Genomic DNA, 16,238 nt, shown 5'->3' on the forward strand with positions numbered 1-16,238 from the left:
GAGTCCTATTGAAAATGAAGTCTCACTGAAGTATGATCATATTTCAACCCAAGTGTTATCACACGATGACATTATTGAGACGAATTTTGATGAAATTGAATCAATTATTAGGAAACTCAAAAACATGAAGGCTCCTGGTAATGATGGAATTTTTAATATTCTTATTAAAAATCTTCCCGATGTTGCCTTGAGACTCCTGGTTAAAATTTTCAACAAGTGTTTTTCATTAGCTTACTTCCCAAAAAGATGGAAAAACGCTAAAGTAATTCCTATCCTAAAACCTGATAAAAACCCAGCAGAAACATCAAGTTATCGCTCAATTAGCTTACTTTCTTCTATCAGTAAACTTTTTGAAAAAATTATCTTGTTAAGAATGATGACTCATATAAATGAGAATTCAATTTTTTTACCAGAGCAGTTTGGATTTCGTCATGAACATTCAACTACTCATCAACTTGTCAGAGTAACGAACATGATAAAATCAAATAAATCTTCTGGGTTATCCACTGGAGTTGCTTTTCTAGACATAGAAAAAGCATTCGACAGTGTTTGGCACAAAGGTTTAATAGCAAAAATGTCTGATTTCCAGTTTCCTATTTATTTGATCAAAATGATTCAAAATTATTTAACTGATCGTACTCTTCAGGTTAGCTATCAGAATTGTAAATCTGAATTGCTACCCGTACGAGCCGGTGTTCCGCAGGGTTCGAGTGTAGCTCCAATCTTGTATAATATTTTCACTTCTGATCTTCCAAATCTACCCGTTGGTTGTCAGAAATCGCTATTCTGTGACGACACAAGTCTGTTAGCCACAGGTAGAAATCTAAGAGTGATCTGCAGTCGCCTACAAAGAAGTTTAAATATTTTCAGTGATTATCTGTCAAAATGGAAAATTAAACCAAATGCAGCAAAAACGCAATTAATTATCTTTCCTCACAAGCCAAGAGCTTCTTTTCTAAAACCAAACAATAATCACATTCTCAAATTGAATGGCTTGGAATTGACATGGTCTGATCAAGCTAAATACTTAGGTTTAACGTATGACAAAAAACTCACTTTCAAGGATCACATTGAAGGAATCCAGGCAAAGTGTAATAAATATATTAAATGTTTATATCCTCTTATAAACAGAAATTCTAAGCTCTGTCTAAAAAACAAATTGTTAATTTATAAACAAATTTTCAGACCAGCCATGCTTTATGCGGTACCAATTTGGTCAAGCTGTTGTTCCACCAGGAAGAAAACGCTTCAAAGGATTCAGAATAAAATTCTGAAAATGATTCTGAAGCGTCCTCCCTGGTTTAGTACAAATGAGTTACACAGACTCACAAATATAGAACCATTAGATGTAATGTCACATAATATTATAAGCAAATTCCGACAAAAATCGATGCAATCTTCAATTGAATCGATAAACTCTTTGTATTAGTTAGTAAACTAGTATATAAGTTCCTTTTCGCCCATTACACCTTAAACACGGAAAGAAATCCGTTACTGTTGTTATGATTAGAAAATTATGAAACCAATCATTTTAACTTATCATGAAATCATGAGCAATAACTCTTCTCACATGAAAATTAATCATGGTTCGAAAATGCGTTACTTAAAAATGCATTTCTTTCAAAGCTCGTAACTCTAATTTTCTACCCAGATATCACTTTGAACCCTCTGCCTCAAGTTATGTGATAGATTAATAGATTAATGGTAAAGCAAAAAGCAGACATTGAAAAGCAAGACCTACTGAAAATGTTTACTTGATCCTGAAGCATGTTATTTAATAATCGTGTTGTTTTACCCACCAGCTGATAGAGAATTAAACATAACATAAAAATAAAGATAATGAACCGAAAATTGACATCATAAGAGACTAAGCACGGCTACGCTTTTCATTTGACAAACATCAATGCTACATTTTGTTCGAATGTATTCTTACATATTTGATGTGATCGTTGTTGCTGGAATAATATTCCGAGAGCTAGCGTTCAATTCGATTGTGAATTTGGAACACCATTTAACGAAAATCAGAAAAATATTTTGTTCACCACTTTGATTAATTTGTTTCATAGATATAACAACACAAGCTGTATTGAAGCACCTAAATATTATGAATAAGACGATTTTTTTTGCAAGAGTTCGACATAGAGTTTCTTTTTAAGAGGTTGGATTCACTTCTGTTTAAATTCTGAAACACAAAATCAAACTGAAGTAATGAACGCAAGTAAACACGTTATCTCTTGCGTCGTCGTTTTTCAAAAACAGAATATTTACATTTGAAAAGAAGTTCGTCGTGCTTTTCACTGAATTTATATTGCAAAAATGACCATTGTTGCAAAAATCACACATAACGCCTGAATTTATGTTACAAAATTACCATCGTAGCAGAAACACGCCTGAAGTTATACACAACAACGTCAAATGCGTTACGTTTTTATTTCATAGAAATCAGTCCGAATGGATCATGATCCGAGAAATTTTAATCATGGTGTATTATCATAACATGAAAATATATCATTATTTTTACGTTTCATCTTTGACTCATCAGTGCAGAGCAGTTCAAATTGAACTGCTTAGTGCTAAACTCGGCAGTTCAATTTGAACCGCTAAGCAGACGTAAAGTTTCAGCTACTTACAGAACATTTTTTTGTTTTGCAACGAAGTGCAATGTCTTTTCTGACGTGCCGAACGATATATTATTTTCCCCTAATCATGACTCGTTTTGCTCATTTCAAGAATCGGAATTTTGCCCGTGCAGGTAGATTTACAATTTTCCCTACAAAATATCACAGAATTGCGGAAGCAATGTCCTAATGGTGATAACCAAATCATGTATATAATAGAGCTTAAAAGTCACTAGGGCTTGTGTCTGAGCATCTAACTTTAATGTTAAAGCTTATCTTGCTTTGTAGATTTAATTCATATTACACCTTTTCACGCTGTTTTTGCGGCTTTTTACGCGGTGATTTACAAAGTTACGTGTTTTTTTCTGCGAATTTTCAAAGTTATGCGGATTTCATGTTTTATCTTAGAAATGCACGAAACATCGAGATCTGGTGTTATCGCGAATTTTATTTTAAGTCAACTCTGTGACACTATTTTTCGAAATTACACCTGATTTCGGAAATCTCAAAAGTTCCAAAGTCGATTGTTTCAAAAAAACACAGAAAAAATTATGAATTTTGCATGTGACATAAACCTTCAAACGATATAATTCATAACTACTTTATATATATATATATATATATATATATATATATATATATATATATATATATATATATATATATATATATATATATATATATATATATATATATATATATATATATATATATATATATATATATATATATATATATATATATATATATATACATTTTTCAACAATCACATATGTGCTTCTGAGGTTCAGTCGATTAATCGATGTGCTTTATGATCTAATGTTTCTCGGTTGAAGTCTCACTGTGGATTCCAGTTCAAACTATGTAGTTTTCAAATCATACAATTTTACATGTTCTTGAATATAAATTTGTGTGAAATACGACGCTCCAGTTATGTGCATCTTATAAGATGTAAAATCACAAGGTTTTTTCGAACTGTGAAACTTTGGTCGAGATAACACTAGATCTCGATGTTTTCTGAGTTTTTGAGATTATTTGTCAACAAAAAAATAATCCTATAGTGTTGCGATTGTTTAACGGAAATTCCGAAGCGGTTTTATTACGCGGACCCCCGAAGCTACGCGTTTTTTACGAAGATTTCCGAAGTTACGCGATATTTTCTTCTTCTTATTAAAATTGGTTGAGCTGTAGATGTTGAAAACCTGGCCACGGTTTTATTTTCGTATTTTGAACTTGCAACCTAAGGGAATCCAAGACGTAGTCCCCGTTCATTCGATGTCGTCCGAAGTTGAACTGTGATGCTAACAAATGTTATATCAAATCGATCCGGAAACTTGACTCAAGTGCGTGAACCTCAGTAATTGTACGAATTTTAAAAATTTTGCAACGTATGAACTTTTGAACAAGAAAAACGGGATTTTATTTTGCTGCAGATTAATAAAAAATATAAAAAAAATATTAAAATTGTTTTTACAACGTTTGACAGACTTTTTATGTTTTCAAATTTTGAAGGAAGCGTTTTTCCCACTTTATCACTGCATGTCTCCCCGATTCGTTCTGAACAGAAGAAAAAAAACAACGATGACGCACCTCAAAGCTTTTAATAGGCGAAGAAGAAACAAACCTACTACGGTCTATTGAGAATGAGAATATACTCAGTAGGGTTGAAAAACTCCATCCCGCAATCAGCTCGCGTGCTTACACTTTTTTTTCGTTTTTCTTCGAAAGATAACCTCACAGCGGAAAACAATTTGCTTTATATTTTCTTTTCATTTCTTAATAATCGAAAAATCTTGCCCTTCTTATTCTTCCATTTCAAAAGCGACCGTTCCGGCAATTCCACGAAAACTGCCCAGTGCTAGATAATGTCCCAGATGTGGCTGTTGTGCATTGTTCGACATTGTGCTCAAACTATCACGTTCATTTGCTCTTCAATCCAAGGAAGGTTTTTTATATCATTTATTTTGCCTCGGCTTTAATCTTTTCGGTAGTTCACCGGGGAAGAAGGAAGGTTTGTTTTAATACACCAAGCGGTGTAATGGTACCAAATACAAAGTTGCATTGGATGGTACCGTAAGCGTAAGCGTAAATATAACGGTGAGATTCTTTTAAATAATTTTCCTTGACCTTTTATCGAAAACAAGTATCTTTGTTTGCCAAGAATATAACATGAATATCAAACTAAAAAAAAGATTATCAGTTTTGGAAATTTCGTGTCTTTTCATCGTCATCACTTATGCTTTAGTTCGAAATTGTTTGTACTTACCCTGTTTTTCGAGAATAAAAAAAAAAGTATAGTTTGTTCCATCAATCAAACAGTACTTATATTCCAAATGTATTACATTTAATATTTAATTAGTTTGATACTTACAATTTAATTCTAATAAATGTACAATCATGCTGCTGAAAATGCTTAAATTTCAAAAGGTTTTATACTTATTTATCAAATAGAATACATTTTCATATTGACTGCACGATAATTTGTTATTCAAATATTATCAATTAGATTAGAGTTTGGGGTATCAAATAACATGATGAAACATGATTTATTCTACGAAAATAATTTAATCAGATTAATTCCGTTTTCGAGGACTGACACAAAAATCCTTGTCGTGTACGAACATAATAATGATTTTCAACGATCACGAATTCTATTGCCTGAAAACACAAACAGATCTAATTATGAGTCATACAAATAAAAATAAAACAGTTATTGATGAATTTCACAAAAGGCTGCATTAGTGTAAAGCTTGCTTCAAATAGAATTGGAACAAAGACAATTGCCTGTATTTCAGTTATTTATTATTGTATTCAAGATCTTTTTTTATACAAATGTAGCGTTTTCTTCATACTTTTAAGAAAAAATACGGATAAAATTATTCGTCACGGTTTTGAAGGAATTCTCGAATTTTTCCTGTAACACGGCTCAGTAGGCGGCGCACACCTTCTTCGTCCATCGTTTTAGCTATCTTATTCCACCAGGTCGTCATCTGATTGATGTCTTTGACAACGTTTCCCTTTGCCTTGAGTCTCCTCTTCATAATTGCCCAGTATTTCTCAATAGGGCGGAACTGAGGGCAGTTGAGTGGGTTAAGGTTTTTCGGAACAAACTGGACCACTTTCTCTGCATACCATTCTTAAACGGCTTTGCTGTAATGACAGCTTGCCAAATCTGGCCAAAACATTACAGGATGGTCGTGGGATCGAATGAACGGCAAAATTCGTTTTTGGAGACACTCTTTTTGGTATAGTTCCGATGTTATTGTCTTATTTGTAACGAAAACTTTCGTTTTTTTGCCGCAGCTGCAAATGCCCGGCCAAATCATAAATTTTCTTGCAAATTTGTCGGCAAAAACAAATTTAAATTTGGCTGGAACATCCCCCCGAGCCGTTGCCAAGTAAAATTTTTGACCTGGGATTTGACCGAAGTCAGCCTTGATACAGGTTTCATCGTCCATCAGAAGACACCCGTTGAACTTGGTCAGCACCTGGTCATATAGTTTCCGAGCACGAATTTTGACCACACTATTCTGTTTCATGGTCCGATTTGGCTGTTTGCTAGCTCGATACGACTTGATTCCTTCCCGGTGTCGAGTTCTCCTCACGGTACTATGGGCAGCACCGAATTTTTTGGCCAAATCACGGTGCGACAGATTACGATTCCTCTTAATCGTCTTCAAAATCTTACCACGCAATTTCCGGTCGTCAGTTCGACTCCGACGATCGGCTTGAGGCTTCCGAATCGTCGTCAATGTTTTCTTATACCGTTTGATAACGCGCCATACGGTATTTCTGGGCAATTTCAGCTGTTTAGCTAGCCTAGATGCAGACCACAATGGATTTTCCAAATAACTGTGCACAATTTTTTTTCCTTCTTTCGGCTTCCATGTTGATTGTTTACAAAGTACAGTCGATTTTCGGAATGTCAAAAATCATACGTGAAGCTGACAAAATTCCCGACACGTGGGCGCCAAGAGCTTCCAAATTCGTCCACCAGGAGCGCCACAATATGAGCAAAAGTTTGTTCCAATTCTAAATGAAGCAAGCTTTACTAAGTAAATCAAGTGACATCCGTCGCACATTGGCCAACTTTTCCTCTATGAAACTGATCAATCAATTTTTTTGTTGGAATAATTACTGACACGAAATTGGGCTTAGTTTTAAAATAAATTTGAGGGACGGGTATAGCGTGATGGGTTAGCCGATGCCTTTGATCCAGCCTATCTGGATTCGATTCCCAATCCCGCACATTTGGTCAGAAAGTATTCTGGACCGAAAAGGTCCATAAGGTTAAAACCTCTATAATCGAAATTCATTAAAATTGTAACGGTTAGTTAAGCGAAACAAAAGGCATAATCATTAATGCATTTGAACTTGATCGTTGGTTACTGTCTGAAAAAAGTGCAGATCTAAAAAAAGCGATTTGTCGAAGATTGAATTCATAACCTAATAGTAGTGTTTAAACGAGTCTAAGTTTATTTAAACTAGTTTATTTTTTCTCCGAGAAAAAAATGTGGAGAGAAACATTATTGAAAAAGTGCACACACACATACATTTTCTGATCTCGTTGGGCTGAGTCGAATGGTATATAACACAAGGGATCTCCAATGCTCCGACCAAAAATCGGTTTCTCCAACAATTTTATTACCTTTCTATAGAGAATAGCGACAAAACGCGTTGTTTTTTCAATTCTCAATTTTCTCAAATTTTTGATCAAGTTCGATGATCATATGTCTAGCTTCTGTAGATCGTATAAGTGACGTAACCGACAAATAAAGGGTGATTTTTTAAGAGCTTGAGAACTTTTTTAAACAATAAAACGCATAAAATTTGCAAAATCTCATCGGTTCTTTATTTTAAACGTTAGATTGGTACATGACATTTACTTTTTGAAGATAATTTCATTTAAATGTTGACCACGGCTGCGTCTTAGGTGGTCCATTCGGAAAGTCCAATTTTGGGCAACTTTTTCGAGCATTTCGGCCGGAATAGCCCGAATTTCTTCGGAAATGTTGTCTTCCAAAGCTGGAATAGTTACTGGCTTATTTCTGTAGACTTTAGACTTGACGTAGCCCCACAAAAAATAGTCTAAAGGCGTCAAATCGCATGATCTTGGTGGCCAACTTACCGGTCCATTTCTTGAGATGAATTGTTCTCCGAAGTTTTCCCTCAAAATGGCCATAGAATCGCGTGCTGTGTGGCATGTAGCGCCATCTTGTTGAAACCACATGTCAACCAAGTTCAGTTCTTCCATTTTTGGCAACAAAAAGTTTGTTAGCATCGAACGATAGCGATCGCCATTCACTGTAACGTTGCGTCCAACAGCATCTTTGAAAAAATACGGTCCAATGATTCCACCAGCGTACAAACCACACCAAACAGTGCATTTTTCGGGATGCATGGGCAGTTCTTGAACGGCTTCTGGTTGCTCTTCACTCCAAATGCGGCAATTTTGCTTATTTACGTAGCCATTCAACCAGAAATGAGCCTCATCGCTGAACAAAATTTGTCGATAAAAAAGCGGATTTTCCGAATGGACCACCTAAGACGCAGCCGCGGTCAACATTTAAATGAAATTATCTTCAAAAAGTAAATGTCATGTACCAATCTAACGTTTAAAATAAAGAACCGATGAGATTTTGCAAATTTTATGCGTTTTATTGTTTAAAAAAGTTCTCAAGCTCTTAAAAAATCACCCTTTAGTACTATTTTCTTTCGCACAATTTTATCAGATTTGAACAATGGTATTTCCGGAACCTGAAATTCAAATGTGTTATTTTCAATATATTTTTTATTTGTTATCAACCCAACTGTGCTACTGTGTGAATAACAAAAGGAAGGCATTATCACACCACTATGTAAATTAAGAATAGGTTTTTTTACTTAATTTTGAGTTGTTTTTAATCTATCCTTTCATTCGCTCTCTCCATCGCTGTCAAAACAATTTGGTTCAATAAGTTAAAACTTATGGCGTTTTCGTTTTTAAATTGCACTACACCGGTGTACAGTGATGTCTCTCCATTTTTTTTTGTTTCGGTTATAGAAGTTTTAACCTTAAGGTCATTCGTCTCATCGGGTCAGAAAAACTTTCTGGCCTTATGTGCGGGGTTGGGAATCGAACCCAGGCGGGCAGCGAGAAAAGCACCGACTTACATACAAAAGTTCTTAAAACCCTGAATATGTCGATAAAAGCCTGCTTAATGAGTTTTTATCAATATTACACCAGAAAATAACGTTTTTTTTTATTTTGTGATTCAACTAACTTACAACTGATGAAAGTTATTGGACTATGAGTAAATATGGAAAAGTAATAACGAAAAATTGGCATTTTTTTTACCAAAATTTACATTATGGAAAAATGTTCAATATACAATTTTTAAGTTTCTCAACTAAAAAATCTCAAAATTTTCAATAAAAGAAGAACAAAACAACCAATATTTCGTTGGAATCGATTAATTTGGACAATAGTGGACTTCGCAGCCGATTCGTAGTGCACAAAACTATTGCATGGCTAGTAATAGGTCGGGGCTCGAACATATGACTACTGGCTTGTAAGACCAGCGCCGTATGCATTGAACCGCCAATCCATTAATAAAAAAAAAAATTATGTTAAAATATCTTAATGAACTATGTGAAACGAAAACGAAAGAAAAAAGACGCTGAGCAAACATGCAGAAAGTAGTTGTTTAGGAGTTTTGATATCGCGTGGTTTACGTGGTTCAAATATGAAAATTTTGACATGGAATGCAAGGAGAACCGGAAAAATGCATGTGGTGGGATCGACTGGGCGCTATTTATTGTGAACTGCTTAAACCAGGTTACACAATCAATGGTGACTCATACAGACGAAACATGATGTATTTGAACAGAACATTGCAAAAAAAGCGCACCCAATTTAAAGATCGTCACGACAAAGTTCATGTTATTGGCTCATTGCTCCATTCCAGGCAATGAAAGAGCCGATATTTTAGCCAAACGTGGTGCTATTGAGGGTGAAATTTATGAGAGACTGATTGCTTTCAACGAATTCTATAGCGCGTCTCGCCAAAGAACACTTACCAGCTGGCAAGCTTCTTAGGATGAAGATCAGCTGGGTCGGTGGATGAACTCAATTATTCCTAAAATATCGACAAAGCCATGGTTCAGGGGACTGGATGTGAGTAGGGATTTCATTCGTGTGATGTCCAGACTCATGTCCAATCACTACACGTTAGACGCACATTTCCTTCGAATTGGACTTTCCGAGACTAATCATGGTGCTTGTGGCGAAGGTTACCGCGATATTGACCATGTCGTTTGGACATGCGTGGAGTATCGTGATGTCAGATCTCAACTAACAAATTCCTTGCGTACCCAAGATAGACTATCCAATGTCCCAGTTCGCGACATTCTTGCTTGTCGTGACGTTCCTTACATGAAACTTCTTTATTATTTCATTAGGTCCATTGGAGTTCGAATTTAAATTTTATTTTATGTTAGACTGTTTTCTTATCCATGAGTTCAACTAATAGCCAGCTATCTTATATTAAATAAAAGTGATGAACCGTTACAAAAAAAAACTGAAATAGTTATAAGATCATTTCATATAACATGTTTATTGTAAATATTATAATGAATTCAGAAATGAATTACTTTTAATGAGATCAATTTTGGTTTTACATAGAATTTAAAAATGTCTTCATCGTTATTAGTATCACTGTATGATTCGTAATCAACATTTCAACACATTTAGGATCGTTTTAATGTTACTCTGTGTTCATTAAAAGGCAAGACACTTTGCAAGCGTATGAGTAATGTCAGCAATGTGTGCGTAAAAACAAATTCCTGCGCTTCTCATCATGATTTTAATCAATAAATCTTCCATGTGGTTGAAAAATAGACAAATCTGTTCATTTAGCTTAAAATTGCAAAACTCTTCCGTATGCTAAAAACTGCTCGAGAAAAATTATTTCAGTTTCAGCTTGTTTCCGCAAACACATTTGATCAGCAACGCACACATTCCTATATTTTCTCTTGAAGAAATTATTTAGAAACAAAGATTTACTTATCTTCTTTTAGTAATTCCTTTATTCTAATACGCGAAGGGCAATGGATATGAATATGAATTTTCTTCGGATATGGATTATCCGATATCAATAATTTTAAGCTCGTTAGGTGAGTGTATTTCGTCTGTCGCATCCTAATTCCATGTTTCGTGCTGTATTTGAAATTTATTCAGTAATATCGTCGTGGTGTTACATCATCAATAAAAACAGCTATTAATATTAACATACATGCTGCGATGAATAATAATTATAATGATAAGAAAAACATGTTCAATTACCATTGCTGTGCGTGCTATGCAGCTGATTAATATTACCCTATTCAGCTGGAATATCACACACAAAAGTAACAGGAGTGCAGGATTTTGCTGAACGAGTTTTTGTGAGGGCAGCTAATACTCTTCGCCTGCGCACGGTTGTCTACTGAGAATGAGAACAAGTTTGTCTCAGCGCAATAAAAAGAGTGCGTATGCATAAGGTCTGCTGTTACTCCGTTATATACAGTTCCTACAATTTAAAAAATATCGCAATTTTAGTTTCGTTACTCAATTTTTGCCTTTCTCATATAGAAAGGTTATGCAATCACTTGAAAAACCGACTAGTGAAAATTGGCCCGGAGGGCCAAGTGTCATATACCATTCGGCTCAGTTCATCGAGCTGAGCAATGTCTGTGTGTGTGTGTGTGTGTCAAATAACCTCACTACGTTTTCTCGGAGATGGCTGAACCGATTTCCACAAACTTAGATTCAAATGAAAGGTCTTCCGGTCCCATACGGAATTCCAAAATTTCATCGGGATCCGACTTCCGGTTCCGGAATTATAGGGTAAAGTGTGTTCAATATTGTACACCGTCACTTAAACCGGCGAAACAAAAAACGTAAAAAAATTTCTAAACTGGTCTCAAAACTACACAAATCGATAGTCATTATCAGTAGGAAACTAAATAAACCGATTTCGGTTATCCTGGTTCCCGGTATCCGGTTCCGGAAGTACCGCAAATAATGGTCATATATACGAAAGTAGATCTCACTTACTTTTCTCCGCGATGGTTTGACCGATTTCCACAAACTTAGATTCAAATGAAAGGTTTCCAGTTCCCATACGGAATTCCTGAATTTCATCCGGATCCGACTTCCGGTTCCGGAATTATAGGGTAAAGGGTGTTCAATTTTTTTTATTTAAAAGATATTTTTTTTATTCAGGCCTATTTGCGTATAAGCTTTACGTGGCCGATTGAGCCGATTTGAAAAAAAAATCAAATGCAATAATTTTCTGTTTTCAAGAAATATTGCAGATAAATCACACGATATTACATCAAAACAACGTAGTATGTAGTTTACATCAGCTAAACTAAAAGCCAATTCCTATTGCTATTATTCCATCGTTATTACGCTCACTGAAAGAGAGTGCAATAAGTGTGCAAAATTGAAATGATAGAATTGTCTGAGAGTATGTGCGTGTTTATTTTATGGTTTTCTCTCATTGCACTCTCTTTAAGCGCACCTGTGGGACGAAGCGAGATAGCCGAGAACGAATTTTAACGACAGCTAATCCACGTCATACCAATACATTTCACGCAGCCCATCTGGGTTCGATTCCCAACCCCGCACATAGGGTTAGAAAGTTTTCTGGGCTCGAAGAGGGGAATGACCTTAAGGTTAAAGCCTCTATAATTGAAACAAAAAAATGTTCCGTCGTAATAAGAATTGATTTCAATCTGTTGCGATACTGTAAGTATCGAGACCAAAAGTATCGATACTAACAGTATCGCTCTGATGCGATATCGATACCAAAAATACCCGATATTTGAAAGAAAGTATCGATACCTTAAAGTATCGACTCGGTATCGGACATCCCTAGTGAACAGCTTTTTGGCAATATTGACATGTTGCCATCTGATTGTCATAGGTAACAAGTGATTTGCACGGAATTCTTGTATCTTGACCGAAAATCACATAAGAAGGTATAGGCTTCTTCAAGTGTATGCGTAATAAACGTACGCCATTTAGAATACCGGGGAAAAAATTCTTCCACTTTTCTTTTTCGATAGAGAGAATCTCTCCGTATTGGGACATAGTTTTGCGAATATATGAATCGGTGACGCTTGAGGGAAGATCATGCACACGCACTTCTATAGCACTATCATCCATATATACTGGAATGTTGTACTCAATGTTCTCGTGCTCCACATAGTGCACATTGTTATTGTCTTTTGCGAATTGAATTGCATCCATCTTTATAAGACTGGATGTAAACAACATTATTCGTCTTATTGCATTGAAGTAAATGCACATGTTTAATGTCAAGCTGCATTTACTCCTTAAGCAAACCTTCAAGTTCTCGTATCGAAGGTCGAATTTTGCACTGCCTGAAGTCAACAACAATTGTATTCTTTCGTATCGGCGGTAGATTTTGTTCGTTTGGTTCACTCATTCCGAGGTCTATCGTTCACTACACAATACTGTACTTGGTTTCTTCTGTCCCGAACGTAAGCGGTTTTGTTTTATCGACTGACTTGGATGAGATGTGAATGCGAACTGCCAAGTGTTTGATGTTATGTATGGGATTGTTCTGTTGCTTAACTAGTGAAAGTTATAGTTCTACGATACATTGAGAAACAAAAATAAACAGGGAGAGAATCTGAACCAGCTCAAAAGATTTAAAAGTTATACTAGTTGTCGAATACATAGTACATTTTAGATAAAAAAATTTTTTTATCAAATGGTTCAAATCAATGAAAACAGCTGTTTCAAACGGAATTTGATTGATAATAAAGTTTCAAAACAGCATTATAAAATTGTTATACATTTTCGATCGTTTGTTCATGTCTTGGTATAGCACTGCACCAATGTTGTGCAATTTGGAAACGAAAATAGGTAAACCGCATTCAACCTGAAGTTGTGTCAATACGATTCAACCGTGGTTCAACCACTAGTGAGTGAGTATATTTTTGCAAGTGCCTTAGAGAAAGTATTTAGAAACACTTTACCTAGAATTAGGTTATTGGACAGAACCCCAAAGTTAGGTGGAAAGTACTCAGAATTAGATAGTTTTGCGGTTCCGAGTTGATATATTGAGGAAGTTATTCCCGACACCACACTTTCCAGTAGCGAAAACACGATGTACAGATTGATTCGAATTGATGTTTTGTATTTCGCTAGAGCGACACTTTGATAGCGTATAATGAATTCACGTTTTTCATAAAACCCATGTTCGGATTGTTTAGAAACCGGCACGATTATCTCACAAAGCGAAACAGGCACATGCCAAATATCCCTCTCGCTCATCTCAGTGAAGATGCAACGCTGATAATTGATATCTCTCTGCCACTTAGCCAATCGATCTCGCATGTGAAGAAGGACAGTAGGTATAAACTTCAGCGAGTTAGAGAGTAGTAGTACCAATGTGTGGTGTGTTGGGACAAGAGTGGAATTTGTTTCGTACAATAGAGCAGTCCTTTTTTGAAAATTAATTGATTCGTGTCTTATTTCGCGATCCGAAATCCGGTTTAACACGGGTCTTTATTGGACGATTGCGAATGTAATTACATGCATTGTTCAGCTTCGCTATCGACGATGTTACGACACGTGACGACCGAGATTTTCAGAATGTCTGAAATTGAACAAGAAAAATTCAAGTCTTTTCTGCATGGTAATAAAAGAGTGTGAAATAAGCCAAAGTTCAATTAATTTCAAAATATATTGCTCAATCGAACTTATCTTGAAAACCTATTTTGGAATCATACTCCTTATCACTTCGATTGTCTTTTGAAATGGTACAGTTTGTCTAGCTACCGCATTAGATTAGTAGTCCAATGGAGGCAATCAATGCCATCAATAAAGACAACGATGTGTGCAAGTTTCCTGCTCCTCCGCCATCATCGGGGTTCGATTTCTCCTGGTAGTCTCCGATTGTACTAGCATACGCTATCAGATACGGGATCGTGTTCTGTTCATAGTTACCGACAAAGATGTGTGACAAAGGCCCCGATGCATAAACACACACATCCTCTCCACCATGAGTTTCAGCATTCATTGGAACAGTCGCCGGATATCGCTGATTGTAAAGAGTGAAATCAAGATCGGAAACATTCAGACGCTCGGCAGGATTGTTCGGATTGTAGGTTTCATCATAACCTGGTCCGTTAGCATAGCTGAGAGTTGTATAGGGAAGATGGTCGAGGTCGCTGATATCTGCTATTCCTAACACGTCCTGACCACGTTTCTAAAAAAAAGAACTGTAGATTCGTAATCATGAAAAATGCTGACTTCCGCTTACCGTGTTACCGTTATAAGTCATGGTGTGACCATGATCAGAGCTAACCACAATCAAAGTGTCGTACAAGCTGGTAAGTTCGCGTGCACGTGCAATTGCTCTCGAAAACTCTGCCGTTTCATCCAAAGCCAGTCGAGTCCAAGCCTCGTGATGAGCAGTATCAATGAGCCCACCTTCGACGAACAGCACGTACCCCGCGTCATTTTTCTGCATAATTTTTATGGCTGCTTCCGTTAATTCACTTAGGGATGGTTCCGTGTCATCAAGGTTCTGTTTTTGGGTTTCCAAATTGTACAGCAAATGATTCGTATCGAAAAGTCCCAATAAATGATCAATTTTGTTGAAATCAACAGAGTTCAATCCGGCCTTGTTCCAAACATACTTCGACTGGCCCATTGTTGAGTGGATATCAATCCACTCATTTATAAGATTTCTTCCGTCCAATCGAATTCCATTATACCCTTCCTCATCTTTTTCCTCTTGAGGTAGAAAGTATTTTCTTCCTCCGCCCAGAATGACGTTAAACTTTTTCGGTACTTCATTGTAAATCATCTGTCGTGCAACATCTATCGTCTTTTCCGGGTCACATTTGGCTTCGATCACGTCCTGATCGCCTTCCCAGTACCGATTGGCAATGTATGCATAGCTGGCAGCCGGTGTAGCATGTGTCACTCGAGTATTCGTTACAATTCCCGTCGCCTTCCCGGCATCTTGGGCCCACTTCATTAAACCATCGATTTCCGTTTCGTCGCTTTTCTCATACTCACAGGTGTACCGGGGAATCGATGCCGCCAGATTCAGCATACCGTAGTTGATTTTCACACCCGACAGATACGAGGTTCCCGTGCAGGCAGAATCAGGTACCTGCCGATTGACGCAATAGGTTTTGGCTTGTCCCAGATGCGGAAATTTCTCGAACGAAAGAAATTCGTTCTCATTACCCAGGTACATCCGAGTGGCAGCCACTGTCTGCGGTGACATTCCGTCGCCAATGAAAAAGATGACATTTTTTGCATTGTAAATAGAAATCGTTTGCTTCAACTTCTCGCTAAGCGTCCGTTGAGCTAAGTCATTCCAATATTCGGAATGCAGTTCTTCATCCGTTATCGCATCTTTTGTTATTTCCAAAAGAGGAAGATGGTTTTTACTATGATAGTTCTCCTTCGTACGACCTGCTGCCGATGAAACCAATATATACAATACCACGAAAACCAACCTGATCATTTCTACTCCTCAGTACAACGTCCCACAACAAACGGAAATGAATACTGCCGAGTGTCTACTTAGAATCGTGCGTTTTTAC

General features: G+C 36.5%; 2 protein-coding genes across 3 annotated transcripts in view; one reads left to right on the top strand and one right to left on the bottom strand.

The window, feature by feature from the left end:
- Window positions 1-16,238, top strand: part of LOC131439303 (GTP-binding protein Di-Ras2) — a 273,635-nt gene that overhangs the window by 132,792 nt on the left and 124,605 nt on the right. The gene's annotated exons all lie outside the window — the stretch shown is intronic.
- LOC131439299 (alkaline phosphatase-like) lies at window positions 14,341-16,179 on the bottom strand. Its single transcript, XM_058610159.1, has 2 exons — window positions 14,939-16,179; window positions 14,341-14,884 (listed from the first exon to the last, which is right to left on the bottom strand). Exons 1-2 carry the CDS (start codon window positions 16,157-16,159, stop codon window positions 14,459-14,461), a joined length of 1,647 nt encoding a protein of 548 aa, XP_058466142.1. The 5' UTR covers window positions 16,160-16,179; the 3' UTR covers window positions 14,341-14,458.

The sequence above is a fragment of the Malaya genurostris genome, chromosome 3, assembly GCF_030247185.1.
Source record: "Malaya genurostris strain Urasoe2022 chromosome 3, Malgen_1.1, whole genome shotgun sequence".
In the NCBI taxonomy this organism is placed as follows: Eukaryota; Metazoa; Arthropoda; class Insecta; order Diptera; family Culicidae; genus Malaya; species Malaya genurostris.